The 18,358-nt window shown below is 36.1% G+C and overlaps 2 protein-coding genes across 5 annotated transcripts in view; one reads left to right on the forward strand and one right to left on the reverse strand.

The window, feature by feature from the left end:
• LOC109101318 (beta-chimaerin-like) overlaps positions 1–7,086 on the reverse strand; it is a 40,526-nt gene extending 33,440 nt beyond the window's left edge. Inside the window, exons 1-2 of one of the 3 annotated variants that reach the window (XM_042740823.1) lie at positions 6,871–7,086; positions 6,576–6,734 (exon numbers count right to left, since the gene is read on the reverse strand). In XM_042740823.1, coding sequence (XP_042596757.1) covers positions 6,576–6,624 — 49 coding nt within the window. In that variant the 5' untranslated portion in view covers positions 6,625–6,734; positions 6,871–7,086. Of the gene's footprint in view, positions 1–6,575 lie in introns of all 3 variants that reach the window. The other 2 variants (XM_042740822.1, XM_042740824.1) reach the window with 2 other exon arrangements.
• A 1,895-nt stretch (positions 7,087–8,981) lies between these two features.
• cpvl (carboxypeptidase vitellogenic like) lies at positions 8,982–14,513 on the forward strand. Of its 2 annotated transcripts, none has more exons than XM_042740830.1 (13): positions 8,982–9,140; positions 9,449–9,641; positions 9,908–10,026; positions 10,250–10,364; positions 10,564–10,622; positions 11,745–11,824; positions 11,908–11,974; positions 12,070–12,192; positions 12,320–12,451; positions 12,527–12,625; positions 12,720–12,893; positions 13,682–13,864; positions 14,205–14,513. In XM_042740830.1, the coding sequence occupies exons 2-13, from the start codon at positions 9,461–9,463 to the stop codon at positions 14,307–14,309; spliced, it is 1,437 nt and encodes a 478-aa protein (XP_042596764.1). In that variant the 5' UTR covers positions 8,982–9,140; positions 9,449–9,460; the 3' UTR covers positions 14,310–14,513. The 2 variants fall into 2 exon arrangements, with proteins under 2 accessions (XP_042596764.1, XP_042596765.1); XM_042740831.1 differs by lacking the exon at positions 8,982–9,140 and adding an exon at positions 9,154–9,177.
• Positions 14,514–18,358: the final 3,845 nt, after the last annotated feature.

The following is an 18,358-nucleotide window of genomic DNA, read 5'->3' on the forward strand; positions in this document are numbered from 1 at the left end:
TAAGTGTAGTTTATAGGAAATGGGTCTAATATCCAGTTTATTTTCAAAATCAAAATATCGGCTTATAAATCGGCTCTTTTCGAGTTAATATCGGCATCGGCATCGGCCCCCAAAAATCCATATCGGTCGGGCTCTACTCCAAAGTGAATTGATTGCATTTGTGTAAGAAAAATATCCATATACAAAACTTCATAAACTGTAATCTCAAGCCTCTGCTAACTGTCATACACACAACTGTCATACACACATAGTCTCTAGCTTCCGCTAACTGTCGTACTCGCGTTCACGAGAGAGTGGCTTTCCAGTGGATGACGTAGGTGTAGCGTTAGCTCCAGTGAGAATATGCCAGTCTCACAAGAACCAAGTTTTGTTTACAGCAAAGGAAAACCAGTCTCTTCTTGGCTTGTATCGAAATCCTCCCAACATTTTTCTTTACAAATCCTTGTCTTGTACTTCTAATTAATTAGCAGTGTTTTGTTTTGCTCTCTCCTGTTTGCTTCTACATTTGTCACTTCTCACCGGAGCTTACGCTATGCCTACATTTTACATCATCTGCTGGAATGCCACTCTCTCGTGAACGCGAGTAGGACAGTTAGCGGAAGCTAGAGATTACGGTTTATAAAGTTTTAAATGCTTTATGGATATTTTTCTTACACAAACGAATCATTTCACTTCAGAAGTCCTTTATTAACCCCAAGGGACCGTGTAGAGCACTTTTAATGATGGATGGCTGCACTTTATTGGACTTCAAAATCTCAACACCCATTTACTGCCATTATAAAGCTTGGAAGAGCCAGGACAATTTGAAATATAACTCTGATTGTATTTGTCTGAAAGAAGAAAGTCATATACACCTAGGACGGCTTGAGGATGAATAAATCATGGGGTCATTTTCATTTTTGAGTGAACTATCCCTTTAAGTGTAGGTGTGGGGTAGGATTAAGGGATCTAAAATATGGTCATGCAGAATAAGGTATTAACGTGCTTTATAAGAACTAATAAACAGCCAATATGCTAGTAATATACATGCTAATACACAACTTGTTAAAAGTGAGAATTGGTCACTAAAGTAAAGTGTTACAATTATATTATATTTAAAAAGTATCAAGTCATAATAAGGACTTTACAAAGTGTCTCAAAATAAACTATGAAAGATTTGATTCTGCTAAAACTGACAAATGTTTGTGCTCATGTATCAACCTGACTTAAAAACACTACTAAAAAGCCCTGTAAACACATTCTCCAGGAAGTTGTAAAGCCAGTCAATCAGATTAGAGCTTGCCAGATAGAGAAAGTGCTTTCCAGTTTTGTGTGCAAAATGCATCAGACGGTCACTGAAGAGATTGCTGGTGGTCAGTGGGCCTGCCATCTGAGATTACACACATATATATACACACACACACACACACACACACACACACACACATGTGCACATGTACAGTACATAAGCACAGAGACACATCGGTAGCAGGGAGATCCATTGTTTGGTAATGTGATGATTCCAGAGGGTGATGGATGACCATGGGGATCTCCACAGAGGTGATTAATAATAAATGCAGAGACACAGGAAGAGGTGAGCATTAAAACTCTCTTCTCTCCTCTGGTTCTCAACAACACTCCATCCACCAATAAAACTGCAGGCTTAAATAAGCCTCTTATTTCATCAGACTTACTGACTGTAAAATTACAGCAGGAATCACATGAGAAACCATGGAAACTATTAAGATGACCACTAATGAACAGACCATATTACAGTGGCTTCTGTCAGAAACGAAAGCCTTTAAAAACAAGATTATAATAATGAGCAGCTTTCCGAAGAGCAAAGGAGAGAAAGTACTATTTTCGGGCCAGTAAGTGATGTGCATGCCTCATTTACCATCTCTGTCATCACAAGCTGAGGTTCCATTCAGTCTTTCACCCCTTCATTCATGCTTTTTTTAGCTATGTGCAACAGCTTAGTACAGACCTTGAAAAATGAGGTTCTTTAACTTGACTGCCGCTGTGACATTTAACCAGACTGTCTTCAGCTTAAGAGTGATTTTGTTCACATGAATTGATTGTAAGAGTTCTTCTATTCTCTTTTTCCTTAGCTGTTAACTTTGATGTTAAGCAACTCCAGAACTAAGAACAGAGCTGCTCCTCATATGATGCTGCTTGAAATGCAAAGAGGCCGAGTAAAAGGACACGCAATCACTGTTGTGAGTTATCTCTCTTGCTGTTTGCTTACCAGAGCTTTCAATCATGTGATCAGTTCCTGTTGTAGGACTCGCATTCACTTCATCTCAACTCCAGTGAACCAGAAGAACACAGAAAAAAGACATAGCTTTCAAGATGACTATGACTAAGCACAGACGTGCAGTCAAAATGAAACCAAAAAGGACCATTTTTGGGTCAATGACAAAATGAAAAAATTTTGGTCCAAATCAAACATTTAAAGGGGTGGTTCATTGCGATTTCACTTTTTTTAACGTTAGTTAGTTTGTAATGTTGCTGTTTGAGCATAAACAATATCTGCAAATTTACGAAGCGGAAAGTTCAATGCAAATGGAGATACAATGTAAAAAACATGTGTGTACATAAAAAGTGCACTGTATCAAATGATTCAATGTATAAATACACCTAATATAAAGTGGGACCGCACTTTCTTTAAAAAATAGTAACAGTCTCAAAATTTTGTCATGTATACATATATAAGCATTATTTAAACAACGTATGCAGTGTATGTACACGGACACATTGTTTATCTTCAGATCAAAGTGTAAACAATGTAAACAGCGTATCCGCATACGGTGCTGCTGACCCAGAACAGCATAAATTATTTATGTATGTAATACTCACCAAAATGGCGCAGAGGAGACTAATTGTTGAATAAGGCCATTATTTTGGTTTTCTTTGTGCACAAAAGTATTCTCGTAGCTTTATAACATTACTTTATAAACAACATAAAAACAAGAATAAATAAAAACATCCATTTTTGAGTGAACTATCCCTTTAAGTAATGGTGAGTTCAAGATTAAGATTCAAGTACTTATTACTTGATAAACCACATAAAAGTCAGATAACAGAAGTACAATTGTAAGTTCCATTCCACTATGACTTTAAAAGAATGAACGCCTTGCAGATTCATACTTTATCAAATGCTTTTATTTGAAGTCTTATCCGAAGTGACTTACTAAAGTGCACTTACGGCCGGGACAATCTATCTGGAGCAATCTGGGGTTAAATGTCTTGCCCAAGGATACAATGAAGAAGCGAGTCCTCCTTACTGGGATTAAACCAGCGACCTTCTGGTCAAGTGCCCTAAGCTTAAGATAACACCACCCCTTCAGATTAAAAGAAATCAAATCAGCACAAACCCATGAAATCACCCATAATTTCAGCTTCATCATTTCTGAAACTTTCACAAGCTTGCAGCCCCAGTTTTCCTTTAGGGAAACATCAAAGCTTGAATTGGCCTTTGAAGTCAGAAGAGCTGAGCCGAGCGGCATCCATCTCGCCAGTCTGCCCTGCATTTGTTTACAGCCCTGTTCTTGGCTAATATAAAGCAGAACGTGCATGTTACACGCACCCAAACTAGATGAAACAAGATTTCTGGCAAAAAACAAAAACGTATGTTTTTTCTAACATAATGATACTCCTGTGACAGACACGGCGAGGCTGGTAGAGGCGCGGTATACTGCATCCGATGATTACACCGGGGGCATGGAGCTAATGACAGCTCTCCGTACCGCAGGCAGAAAAGACTCCTCGCCTTCTGCATGCCTCGTGGCCACAGTGCACTTCTGCTTTTTCAGCAACATGCATGTGAGATAATCTATTTGGGAATGGATGGTGACCACAGAGGGTCATGGCTTGGCTTGATCCCTTTACTGGATCTCAAGAGCCCGTGGCTTGGCGTGTAGGAGAAGTCGTGGTTCTGTGCGTCTGCATGAAGAGTTACAGCAAGCATGAAGTGAATGAGACAAACCCTCTCTCTTTTCTCTCCCAAGGTCACCATTGAGCTTTAATGAAATGAGTGCCTACACGAAAACGGTTCTTCTTAACACACCCATTCAACAAAGCTTGTTATTTGAACTTGTACTCCCTTGAGAGGTGTACTGTCCCTCAGATCACACATCCCTCCTTCTGTTCTTAAAAAACGCAATGCCGAGCAGCACAGCATGAGAACAGGGTGTTAACGTGCATTTCTGTGTGGGAGTGATTCTGAGCGTGCTTCCAACCTTATCTCTCCTCACACTTGTGATCAGTGTATTTAAACACCTGCACACTCTTTTGTGCTTCTCACACCTCCAGCCAACCTGACGCTTTTTACTCTGTTTTGTGTCTTACGGTGCATTCGGGGACGGTGCTTCCCCTTCCACCCAATGTTTGTTTCTTATCTAAGGTCACAAAATGTAAATAAGTCACTATATACACTGCCGTTCAAAAGTTTGGGGTCAGTGTGATTTTTTATTTTTACTTTTTCAGTTTTTTTTTTAAAGAAATTAATACTTTTATTCAGCAAAAAGATCAAAAGTGACAGCAAAGACATTTATAATGTTACAAAACACATTATAAATGTAAAAAAAAAAAATGCTATTCTTTTGAACTAAAAAGAATCATGAAAAATGTATCACGGTAGGCAGCTGTTTTCAACGTTTGCCATAAGACATTTTTTTTTTTAGCTGTAAATCAGCATTTTAGACTAATTTCCAAAGGATTATGTGACACTGAAGACTGGAGAAATGGCTACAGAAAATTCAGCTTTGCCAATCTACATTTTAAAATGTATTAAAATCGAAAACAGTTATTTTATAATGACATTTCACGATATTACTGTTTTTATTGTATTTTTGATTAAATAAACGGCAGAGAAAAACCTACCAATCCTAAACTTTTGGACAGTAGAGTAGCCTATATGGTGAAGATTTAAATGTGTAGTAGGTCAGTTGGGTATCTGTGTGAAAATAATGTAATAGGCTTTAAAATGTAACAAGTAATTGTATGTGAAGGTTAGTATATCGACTGTCAAACTTCCTTACATGTGATAATGCAGCTTAAACACCACATGACACCCAGCTAGGAAGAGGACAGGTGATTTTAAAAGCTCATTTTCAACATCAATAATTTCTTGGGGATAATAAGATCAGTATAATAGAAAATCTTTCGAGTGAATAAAACAGAGAGAGGAACAGCTTTTAGGGTAATTAGTTTTCATCACACGCCTATGAAAACGTTTGATGAGTCATTTTAGATGCAAAAAAAAAATCTGAGATGTTGGGATTTAGGATATATAGGCCTATTGTAACCTAGATCCCTTGAGACAATGGGTGGGAAGTGCATTTGTACTGGATGTGTCCAAACCAGTTTTTGGTTCCCACGTTACAACATGTTGAAATGGACACAAAAAACCCCAAACATGTTGTTGTTGGCATTACTGGCAGTGATTTATTTGGGATATCAACAGTTGACACTGATGACAAATTTATAAACAATGCTGACATCATACTGTTGCTGTTATGCCCAAATTACACATGGGTCATTCCACGAAATGAGTCTTTTCCGTTTTAAAAGGGTGACATTTCTGCACAACAGTAAAAATCTTGACAGAAAGACCTTAATTGGTAGTAGACTGTTTTCTTTTTTAAAATAAATCCAATATTAATAAACTAACTTCTAAAGTTGTGGTGAATTGGAAGAAACGACAAATCTTTTTTCCATATTATGATATACATCTGAGTGGATTAATTTCAAGCCAGCTTCAATAAACACAATGTTAATCAATTGCATTATGTCATTTCAAGGTAAATTTCCAAATAAAAATGTGTCATGATATATGTTATAAATGCACGGTTCATTTAACAATTAGCTAATAGCCTTGTACTCAAGGTCATGGCACTACATGCAGATATTTTCTCGATAATCTGTTATTTACTGTACAAAATCATGGTAACATGACTGATTATGTAAAGTTTTTAAATAAAACTCACAAAATATAAGATAAAAGTTATATTATTATTTTTGGACTTTATGGTAAAGGGCTGATATATGACTTTAATAAAGCCTATATCGAGAGGTGAAAAAAACAAAATGCTTATAGCTCCACATACAATTTCAGTGCATGCAGTAACCAATGATACCTCACTGAGAAATATGTTATTTGGCATTACAATTCAACAGGGTGCACATTTTTGATTTGTAGTTTCCACCAGTTATCATGATCAAACTAAAGAGTCTATTTTTGCTATCATGCAAGTATGATCAGATAGAGGTGGCCTTTAAAACTCGTGCACAGTGAGTGTGACATTACACAATCATCTGCTAGCATGCACTGGTGATAGCAACGACTGCATGCTTTTGCATTGGTGAAGGAAGTCAAAGGTGGGTATAGTTCACCCTGAATTAAAAAAAGGTATGACACACATGTATTCACCGTGTTCTATCCCGTCTGCTTTAATTACATCCAAAACCACAGAAATTAAACTACCAGTGCCAACCATCTCCATTCTGCTATCGTCTCGCCAACTGCTTGCATATTCAGATTCCCAAACAAAATAGTCCTGTTTGATTGTGATTCATCAGTAGGCTATACTCACCCGAAGAGACGGAGGAACCCGACAGACTTGAGTTGCTGGACGCTGCCATCGCGTCTAATTCACTGAATCTACCCGCTTACTGGCGTCTGTTAGGGCTTGACAGCACTTCCATCTCAGTCTCTGCTCTCCTGACCTGTTTTCTGCTCTCCAGAGTTGCTCCTAAACAGCCGATAATATCCAGCTGTGAGTGTCAGATCAGACGGGAGTCGCCAGCGCTGTCGCATTTACAGGCGCGTGTGTGGCAGCAGAAGAACCATATGATGAAACTAGTTGATACAACCTCAGATATACGTACAGAAAACGTGACAACTCATTTACTCTTCATCGTAATGAAAAGCAGAATTCAAAAAAACTTCCCGGCCGTTCCGTGTGCTGTCAGTGCCAGTAAGTTTCGCCATATTCAGAGACAGGGATTTGACTGTGTCGCTTCCATGTGCCGCTTCAAGGCTCGTAACAAACACAGTGTGTTCAGAGGCGAATCCGCCTTCTTAAAGAGGAAGAGACGCGCGCACATTCCTCCTGTCTACCTGACCGTGCTGTAATGCCTCTCAGCTGTGTGCTTCTGTGACCATATAAGAAAGTTGCGTTCCTTTTGCTGTTCAGAAATGTTGCATGTTTAAAAATTATGGCTTTCCTGTGCTTTGACATACTGCAAAGTTACATAATGCGCGTAACACAGTGCAGCAATAAAGGTACAGTTGGTGTTCCCTTACTTTTTTAAAAATGCTTGTTTTGTTGCAAGATAGCTATATCAAATATGCTTGATAAATTACCATCTAATAAAAATTAACCTAGCGTGAAAAGTGGCTCATTTTAAAAACATCAAATGTCTGTAGTTTATTACATCACTGTACACTTTAAAGACATGTAATTTTGTCACACCCATTTGAAAAGCATGTTGCACTTTCTACAAATATAGTATAAAGGAGACCTATGTCCTCTTTTTCCTGTCTAAAAAAAGGGGCAGTAAAAAGATATGGGACTAGGCTACCTTTAGAAAATGTTTAATGTCAATCTCAATAGGTCAAACTAAATATTTTTCTGTTACTCATTGTTTTTTAGGTTTACCCTAAGGTTTGTAACCAGCATTTGAGATGTGTTTAAATACAGTTTAAACCAATAATTTCTAGCAATAAACATCAATTAAATAGTTTGAGGGCATGCAGTCAACACTGCTAAAAACAATATTTATTACTCATCATTATGTTTCTTCTTGGGAGTCACAATTTTTAAAGGGTTAGGTCACCCAAAAATGAAAATTAGCCTGTTATTTATTCACCTTCGGTGTAGGCTTATATGACTTTCTTCTTTCAGACGAATCTAATCGGAGATATATTTAAAAATTGTCCTGGCACTTCTCAGCTTCTAAACTCATTGCAGTGGGCGTGTGTACCCCCGTGTCGTTCCAAACCCGTAAAAGCTTCGTTTGTCTTCAGAACACAATTTAAGATATTTTGGATGAAAACCGGGAGGCCTGTGACTGTCCCATAGACTACAGAGTAACTTATACTGTCAAGGTCCAGAAAAGTATGAAAGACATCGTCAGAATAGTCCATCTGCCATCAGTGGTTCAGCCATAACGTTATGAAGCAGATGCGCTGTTTCTACGTGTATTTAGCTTTGATTTGAAAGAAAACAGCACATCCTTGTGGCGCGGATGACACAGAAGAGCATACAAAGCATACGGTGATATGGAGAGAGACAGAGGTGACCGTTGACAAAGGAATTGTTAAATAAAGTCTTTATTTTTGTTTTCTTCACTTACAAAAAGTATTCTGCATCGCTTCATAACGTTACGGTTGAACCACTGATAGCAGATGGACTATTTTGACGATGTCTTTCATACCTTTTATGGACCTTGACACTGTTTTTTACTTGGCAGTCTATAGGACAGTCACAGGCCTCCCGGTTTTCATCCAAAAATTCTTAAATTGTGTTCCGAAGACGAACAAAGCAAATTCTGTTTGTATCCCTTTTTAATACTTAATTAATAAGTTAAAGTCAGCATGTAATGGAAATTCTGTTTGTATCCCACAGCTGATAAGGTCAAGACTTCTGATGATGGACAGGCCAAAATCACCCTCATGCCCATAACATACTCATAAAACAGTCCTAAAACACAATGCATTTTCTGTAAGCAAGACGTTAACATATCTACAGAAGATGATTTTTTAAAATAAAGCAACTCTGAGAAAAAGCCTATTAACTAAGGCAAAACTGTGTCAACTTGGCCTTTTCTGTTACACAGCAAATGCATATTGCATAATATTGTATATTGTGTTGGGGACTGCTTCTCTCAGAGTTGCTTTATTTTAAAAAATCATCTTCTGTAGATATGTTAACGTCTTGCCTACAAAAAACCATTGAACATGCCGACTGCTTCTCTCAAATGGGCCTGTAGGGGTCAGTGTTCCTGGAATCACTGCGATCACATGACTTCGATGCCATATAGTCATGTGACTGCAACACATTCAAAGCGTGACCACAAACTGATTTGCAATTACTTGTAGTTTCATATACCGATGCAAACGGCTTCTGGATTTCCGATTGGCATCTGGCTTCAAGGTAACGCTATTATTATTACTGATCAGGAAAACAAGATGTATATAAATGATCAATTATTTGTTTTTGATAAGTTATCACACCTGCCATTCCTGCACATGATCTTTCCTGTTCACATATTCATAACATAATATGCCGCATTATGTACGTATGTTGTTTATTTTCGATAATTCACAGACTGAAAAGAGATGTGTCGTCTTTGCTCTCATCTGATATGTTTAGGCTTGTAATAACAGGTTGCAGGTAATGCGAGCCTTTTAATATCAAGCTGGATCTTTGATCCCCGTGTCATATTTCTTTGCTGTCTGCAGTTAAACTCTATAATGCTGAAGGAAACGCTTAGGCTGCTGTTCCTCTGGGCTCTTCTGGAGTCGGTCAGCTCCCGCGGCTGTTCCTCGTTCTTCTGCCGGAAATCACACCGCGTGAGCGGGACACGTTTTGGAGTTGACCCGGGCAAACCTCTGATGCTCACCCCCTATCTGGAGGAAGGCAAGATAGAAGAAGGTATGCTTGCTGTTTGCATAGAATAAATTCAGTTTCTCTTCTTCCGTTCTTCTTTTACTTTAATTCACAAAATCTGATAAATAGGAAGTTATCTTTATAGAAAAGTCTTTATAAGGTATTTTCCGTATTATGGAGAAGTTAGTGGGAGACTGATAGATCAGTTGAATTTACTTTGGTTGTCCACAAATTATAACTGCTATCATAATACACTGATGTTTCTGACCTGTATGCTAATATACTTTCTTTTTTGTATTGTGGATATGCAGCCAAAAAACTGAGTTTGGTGGGACCCCTTCCTGGTGCCAGTGTCAAGAGTTACTCAGGATATCTCACTGTGAACAAGACTTACAACAGTAACCTTTTCTTCTGGTTCTTCCCTGCCCAGGTAATATAATGTTATGCACTTTTATTTAATTTTTTTTGACACTGTGCATGAATAGCACTAAAGATAAGACTGATCTGCTGACTGCAGCTTCTGCGTCAGTTGGCAACACTTAAGTCAGGTGTTTTCAGAAGTTGTTCACAACAAGCATTTTTTTTTTCTGATTTAGATTCAGTGATGTAATTACTGCAAACTTCTTTATTGTAGCATGTTTTTCTGTGTTTAGGAGAGACCAGAGACGGCTCCGGTGCTGCTATGGCTTCAGGGAGGACCTGGAGGGACCTCAATGTTTGGGTTGTTTGTGGAGCACGGCCCATATTTTGTACACAAGAACCTCACATGTGAGTACAAATGCCTGTATGCTGTGTTACATTATGTTGATGGAGATTAGCATGTTGTTTCTGTGTCTTATGAACATTGTATTAAAATGGGCCAGAAAGGAATTTTTATTTGCTTAATAGTGAAACCCTACACTTGAGATATCTATGTATGAAATTACCTTAAAATGTTAGAATTTAACCCTTTAATGTCATCCTGCAGTGGGCTATAGGGATTTCCCCTGGACATCACGGTACTCTGTTCTTTACATCGACAACCCGGTGAGTAGACGTTCCGGTATTCTGTAATACAATATATCACGAAAATGAACATGCACGATATTGTTTTCGTGGACACTTCAAAATAGAATAATAATTTTCTCATCAACTTGTTAATACAAAACACAGTTCATCGCACAAAACATTTTTGATATTGTTCAAAAATGTTTTGTTCTTTATTGTTCGTCACAATTAAGGCACCATTTGTTAACATTAGTTAATTCATTAATTAACATAAACTGCCAATGAAATTTTCTTCTAAAGCATTTATATATCTTAGTTAATTTGAACATTTAATAACACGTTATTAAAATCAAAGTTGTAATAATTATTTAATGGTCTCGACTCTCAAGCTAACATGGTAACTTTTTTTTTTAAACAAAGAATAATAACTTCTGTAACAAATGTTGCTGTTGCTCATTGTTAATGTTAGTGCATTAACTAAGGTTAACTAATGAGACTTTATTGTCAAGTGTTACCTGTTGTTCTTTATAATTCTTTTTGAATTTTAATTCAGTTTACATTATACCGTTTTTGTCTATTGCTATATTGTATTTAAATGTTCAGTTCCTCTTGTTATAAGAAAAAAGTTATTAAACCTGTTATACTGTATTATGACAACATTTTTGCAACTTATTTTAATATCATGATAATACAGTGATAAAAGCTTTAGTAATTATCACAACATGAAAATTTGATACTGTCATATGTCTGCTGGTGAGTTCGGTGTATTTTAATTATTTCAGAATCGGATTGATATGTCTGCAAATGTGGGCTGTCAGTTAATATTCCTACACGTGGTATATTAAATATGGAAAATATATATATATATTTTTTTTCTTTCTGAAATGAGGTAAAGAGCATTGCTGCATACATCTGAGTGTCTTTATATGGAGATACATATTTTCTGTCTTGTGCATCATCCACACAGAATCTAAAAATATAATTATTACACACATGATTTCTTTCTTTAAGAGGGAACTGAGTAAATTAAACAAATCACGTGTATTTTATCACTTGACAGCCTTACTGCAAATATGCTAATACAGTATGTGAATCCAGTGTTTCTATGACATGTTTTAATTTAATTATACATACTAGATGGATATTTGTCGTTTATTTTTGGTTGGGACAGGATGGAGTTTCACTGAGGATGACCGAGGATTTGCCCAAAACCAGGATGATGTGGGCAGAGACTTGTACAGGTACAGTGACAAAAGTGTACTGTATATCTAAGACAACGTGAGATGTATGTGATAAATATTAGGGTTTTTTGCCCCCTCCGCAGTGCCCTGACTCAGTTCTTCCAGATATTCAGTGAGTTCCAGTCTAATCCGTTCTACGCTACAGGCGAGGTGAGGAAGTGGACCTCATTTTGGATTGATACAATCAGAATCCTACTCTCTTGTACCGTCAAAATACTGTGTTGTTAACTATGTAAAATCCATAGTCATATGCAGGAAAGTATGTTCCAGCAATTGGCTACTACATCCACAAGAACAATCCCTCCGCCAAAGTGAAGATCAACTTCAAAGGAGTGGCCATTGGAGATGGTCTGTGTGACCCTGAACTGGTGAATGAAAATTATATTTCCTTTTTTAAACTCATCAGATGCCAGATATGTATTGTGAAAAGCACACAAATTTGACTTTTGTTCATATATGGAGTTTAATCTCTCTAATAATCCACATTGGTCTCAGATGCTGGGAGGTTATGCAGATTTCCTCTATCAGACGGGTCTCGTGGATGAACTGCAGAGGCAGCATGTGCAGATGCAGACAGATGCAGGAGTCAAACTCATCCAGGAGCAGAGATGGGTGGAGGCCTTTCAGGTGAGTGTGATAAATCAGGACACCCTGCGTCTTCTTTATTACATCCGTTCTGAAAACATCTCGTCTCTCCGGCAGGTTTTTGACAGCTTACTGAATGGTGATCTTACTCCTTATCCCTCTTACTTCCAAAACGTCACTGGCTGCACCAACTACTTCAACTACATGCAGTGTCAGGTACCCACACACTTCATTACAAGCAAATGGATGGGAAAAAGCTGTCCTTGATTTGAATGGCTAGTTGTCTCATTATGTGCTTTTCCCTAAACAGGAACCTCCAGACCAGGAGTACTTTTCAGCGTTTGTGACTCTGCCAGATGTTCGACGTTCAATCCATGTTGGAAATCTTACATTCCATGACGGCTCAGATGTCGAGAAGCATCTGCTTCAGGATGTCATGAAGTCCATCAAACCCTGGTTGGGCATCCTCATGGACAACTATAGAGTGAGGAAACAATTTCATTGATTGGGTTGGGAATTTTATGGCCTTTGTTATATGACATAACTCTTTAATCATATTAATCCTTAGGTTTAGGGATGTGCAATATGTTGCTACCATATTGATTATGGGACAAAATGTGAGGTGTTTTTCTTTTTTCTTTTCTTTTTTTAATCGGCTGATAGTTTATCAATTTCTTCTGTGTTTTAAATGTATATTTACCTCTATTATCATCTAAAAAAAAAAACAATGGTTTAACAGAATGGCATTAATTAAAATAAAAATAATCAACCATGTAAAATCTGGCATATAAAATAAGCCAGTTTTAAAAAACACTTATAGCAAAAACGATTTAATAGAATGCCATTAATTTAAATTAAAATAACAATTTCACCATGTAAAATCTGGATTTTTTTAAGGAACTGTTTATTGAACCTTTAGACAAAATATTAAAAACAAATCTTAAAAAATTTTGCATGTTGGTTTTTTTTTTTTTTTTTTTTTTTTTTTTTTTTTTGTCAAGGCACCTCAATGTTATTCAGAGGCTCAAACTTAGCAAAACTATACAATTCAGTTTTTATTAAAAGTAAATTAGATCATTATAACAGTATAGCAGACTATTTACATAAAATGATTAGCTGTCACTCTATAATAACATGTCCTAGTAAAATATTTAAATGCTTAGTTTTATGATCAAAGCTCTGTAGTTTTTATTTTGTGGAGCAAAACATAATGCAAAGCAATACAATAATTGAGAACTGTACAAATAACTTGATCCGATCGTGTGTTCACAGGTGTTGATCTACAGTGGACAGCTTGATGTCATCGTCGCAGCCCCTCTGACTGAGCGCTTCCTGCCCACAGTGAACTGGTCTAAAGCGGACGAGTATAAAAAAGCGGAGCGCTTCCACTGGAAGGTCCAGCCTAGTGATACTGAAGTGGCAGGTTACGTACGACAAGTGGGAGAGTTCTTTCAGGTGAGGGTTCGCAGTACTGCTAGATCAGTATATGTAATTTATCAACCAATATATTATATCATCACTGGCTGAAAGCCATAGCTATTCTGTCTCTTGTTAATTCCAAAATCTGCTTACATCCTCATCAGTAGATAAACAAATTCATTTTTTTTTTATAACTATAATAATTTTGGTAAATGTATTTAAATAATGTGTAAAATAAGTTACATTTAATACATTTATTATTATTATTATTATTATTATTTATATATATAAAAAAAAATCATTTGCTGTAATTATGTTGCCAATGTATATCAACTGTAAAAATACATTCATAACTTTTTTTTTTTCCTCACTGTAGGTAATTGTCAGGGGAGGCGGGCACATTTTGCCTTATGATCAACCAGAGAGATCATTTGACATGATTGACAGATTCCTTTCTACAGATGGATTCTCATCACACTGATACACTAAACTCATATTGAATGAAAAGTGACCACTGAATGAATCATTGTTCAGTTGTGTAATGTGTTTTTCAATGCAAAAGTTTGTGTGCTATTATGAAAAGGGGGGAGGGGGGGTATATTTTTATTGGACTATGTGTTAAGTGTAGGGGCTATGTTTTTATTGCACATGATCTGTTTTTGATTAAAGTATGATTTGAGTATAATGCACTACTTTTATTTAGTCTTTTAATTTTTTAGCTATTCAGTGTTATCGGTACTTTTAGTGAGCTACTAGCATAATTTTACATTCTTCTTTCATTTCCATTCTTTATCATATCATAAAACAAATAAATACAACAAAAACTGTAATACTTTTGTAAGGACCAATTCTCACTATTAACTAGTTTATTATCATGCATATTACTAGGATATTGGCTGTTCATTAGTACTTATAAAGCACATATTAATGACTTATTCTGCATGACTACATTTTAGATCCCTTAACCCTACCCCATACCTAAACTTAACAACTACCTTACTAACTATTAAAAAAAAGCTACTTAAGATTTTGAGACTAAAGTTTGTTGTTAATTTAATCACTTTATATTATGAGTGTAAATCAAAAACAGACTAAATAGAATATGTAGTTTCGCTAATAGCACAACATGCTAAAAAAAGAGAAACTCACTAATTTTTAATGAACAGTGTCTTGAACCTTTCTCAGCAGTTTGTATCCTCAGTGTTTTAAGAGTATTTTCTTTGTGTGTCCGGCAGGGGGCGACAGCTTAGTGTTAAACAACAAAACAAAACCAAAAAAAATGATTTTTTCATATTGGTAATTGTTAATTACAAAAGATTTGTGGCATTTCTACAATTAATGTCTTAAACTGTATATGGCGCTTTTATTACTTCATGCTACATTTTACTGTGTTTTTTTTTAATGCCAATTTTAATATTCATGGTTACTGGCCATAACAAGGTTGTTTTTATTCCAACCAGTTAATCCTATTCAAACATTACTCTTTTCTATTAAAAAATATGTTAAAAAATAAATTACTTGCATTATATAAGAACATTATTACTATTATTATTGTTATTATAAATATATAAATTATTATAATTTAGGTGAATAATTTATTTAAAATATAATTTATATAAATTCTATACATAAATTGTATATATAATGAACTTATTTGTTGCATTTAAAATGTATTATATATTGCCATCAGCCCAATGTTATAGAAATACAACATGAAATACATTCATGTTGTATAAATGAAATGTAAATTTAATTGATAATGATTTTTTTCATAAACTGGCATTATTTTGATGATGATAAGGCTATGTATGTGCTATCTGCAGAGACAGGGACATTTTTAATATGTGATATTTCTAATCCTGAGAACATAATGGCATTATAAAAGACCTTTTAAAGGCTTAATTCGTATTACTCGGCAAGCATTTTATAAAAGGTATACATTTGTCTATTGACGGGTTCTGCCCCATTGAAGTTGTTGTGTACAGGTACATCTTTCTTGCACATTTGTTTCTAAACATGTAGGTGACAGTATTTTTTATTAATTTTTTTAGTGCATATTGAGCAAAATAAATGCTCATTTAAATTCAGTGATTTTTTTTGTAAATTCTATTTACTTCTTTACATTGTAATGTACAATGTGTGTGTCTGTATCAAAATCCTTATTGGACAGATCTGTCCACCAGGGGTCCCTATTAAATAATCTAATAAAAACTGAACTTTTGTGATTGTCACCTTCAGATGTACTCAAGTTCTAGATTATATGCAAAACGGGGAAAAAATGTAAAAAGCAATATGTTATGTTAGCAAGCAAGCTTTGTTAAAGAACAAGTGCTTTATTTTCATATTGTAATATAGCTGTAGTGATCTCACATCTGTACATTTGCATAAACACAAACTGCTCAAGGCATTAATAAACATATAAAATATACAAAGTTATGCAAGCGTGTGTGAATTCATGAATTCAATATGCGTAACAAACAATGCAATGTTTCAGCTCTGAAATGAACAGGCAAACATTTGAAGACTGCAAGTGCTATGCAAACATTATTTACAAACATGTACCAAACATGTACTCCTTTCAAAAAGAAAGGTGGTTGCATTACGGGAACAAGATTACAAAAATTAATGAAAATTTATACAATATTTATAGTTTTGCTGCAATGATACCTTTATAGTTTTATTAATGTGTATTCATTGTCCGCCACCTAAAAAAAAAAAAAAAATATGCACACAAAAGCACACATATACTCGTGCGCGCACACACACACACACACACACACACACACACACACACACACACACACAAAAAACACTCCCTCTGTTTTAAAAGAATGCTATTACAAAAGACATCCATCCAACCCATCCTTACAAGGATTGATGCCAAATCAAAAATTTGAGATTAACGTCTGTTACTCACTGAGAGCAAGTGAAATATTTCTAGTTCAGTGTGTTCTTATATGTTATGTTGCTTGGGTAAGAGATGACGTGGCCCTGCGCAGATACGCTCCTGACCACCTTGCTTTGAAATTTAAAGATGCAGGAGATGACATACAATGCAACTTTAGACTGTTTAAAGTCCTCCATGGAGATCCAAACTGCTTTTTAGCAAGCCCCTCCCACCATATTATTACATCATCACGTAAACACTGCAAAACTTGTGAGTGTGAAGTCTGAGATGCCAACGGGAGTGAAAAAGCATGCATACACAGAGCTCAAGTTAACTTTCAAGCTCACGATCCAAAAACATTGAAACTCCCACCCTTTGTGGGCATCAGAATCCCATTCGAAACCACATTATAATGCTACATGCACAGAAAACACTGAATGTTGTTTTTGAGTAACTTTAAGGGACAGTTCACCCAAAAAATGTGATCATCATTTTAGGTGTGGTCACATTGGGCAAAAAAGGTCCATTGTCTGTTGAAGTCTGTGTGAGCAGTGCTTTATACATCTCTATGCACTATGGACACTTTGTTTGTTAGTGCAGTGAATCAATTGCAAAATCTGCGTGAGGAAATCTTTCTCCCTCACACAAAATTCTGCTTCCTGTTGAAATGACTGAATTTTGTTCACAAAAATTTGGCAAACAACAGTAAATGTCATTTCACCTTTACTCATTTTTTTTCCCCCTGCAGAACACTAAAAAACATATTTTGACAAATGTTTTAACATTTTCTTGGCCATACAGTGAAAATCAATGGGGTCCAAAAGTTTCAAGATCCAAAAAATTAATCAAGGCAGCATAAAAGTAATCCAAACAACTCCAGTCTTCTGAATTGATAAGACCAATGAACAAAGTGGTTATTCGCTTTCAAATCGAATCAAATTTAATCATTGATCAACTAATCTACACAAAGCACAAATAAAATACAGAAACAAAGCAGTAACATCAAACCTGACTGGTTTTTGTGTTGTGACATCATGTGACACACAAGAACCAATGAGGTTTGCTATTACTGGTGTGTCACCATACAGTATTTAATCAATGATTTTATATATATATTATATATTTAGTTTGAAGTTTGAAATGTTTGGACCCCATTGACTTTTATTGCATGGACAAAACTCTAAAAAGTTTTTCAAAATATGTCCTTTCGTGTTTTTCAGAAGAAAGATGAAAAAGATACAAGTATGAAATGATATTAGGCTGAGTAAATGATGACAATGTTCATTTTTGGGTGAACGCTCCTGTGTGAACTATGCTGGGAAACAACCAAACCACAATAAGGTCCAACAAAATTAACAATGAAAGCACAGTCGTGTTTCCAGTTCACCTTGATGTCACCCATTTCACAGTGTGACAAACAAGTTTTCTCTAAAGGGACAGTTTAAAGTCTTAAAGCTACAGTACAGAAGCACCGCCAAAACCCAAGCTTTCGGTTCAAAGGCCATCCGCTCGAAACCCAATCCGATTGGTACGTATAAGTTGCGCTGCTCCATAGATTGACAGTGGCTGGCTCTCGCTGGTGTGGGAACTGGGAATCGCTGAGTCTCCTATATGGCTATTCCATCCTCTGCTGCGCAGAGGTC

This window comes from Cyprinus carpio, chromosome B16, assembly GCF_018340385.1.
Source record: "Cyprinus carpio isolate SPL01 chromosome B16, ASM1834038v1, whole genome shotgun sequence".
In the NCBI taxonomy this organism is placed as follows: domain Eukaryota; kingdom Metazoa; phylum Chordata; class Actinopteri; order Cypriniformes; family Cyprinidae; genus Cyprinus; species Cyprinus carpio.

Coding starts and splice junctions, on each gene's coding strand:
- cpvl (XM_042740830.1), top strand. CDS start 9,461: ATGCTGAAGGAAACGCTTAGGCTGCTGTTCCTCTGGGCTCTTCTGGAG. Junction 10,365..10,563: donor TGTACACAAGAACCTCACAT/GTGAGTACAAAT, acceptor GTCATCCTGCAG/TGGGCTATAGGGATTTCCCC. Junction 12,894..13,681: donor TCCTCATGGACAACTATAGA/GTGAGGAAACAA, acceptor GTGTGTTCACAG/GTGTTGATCTACAGTGGACA.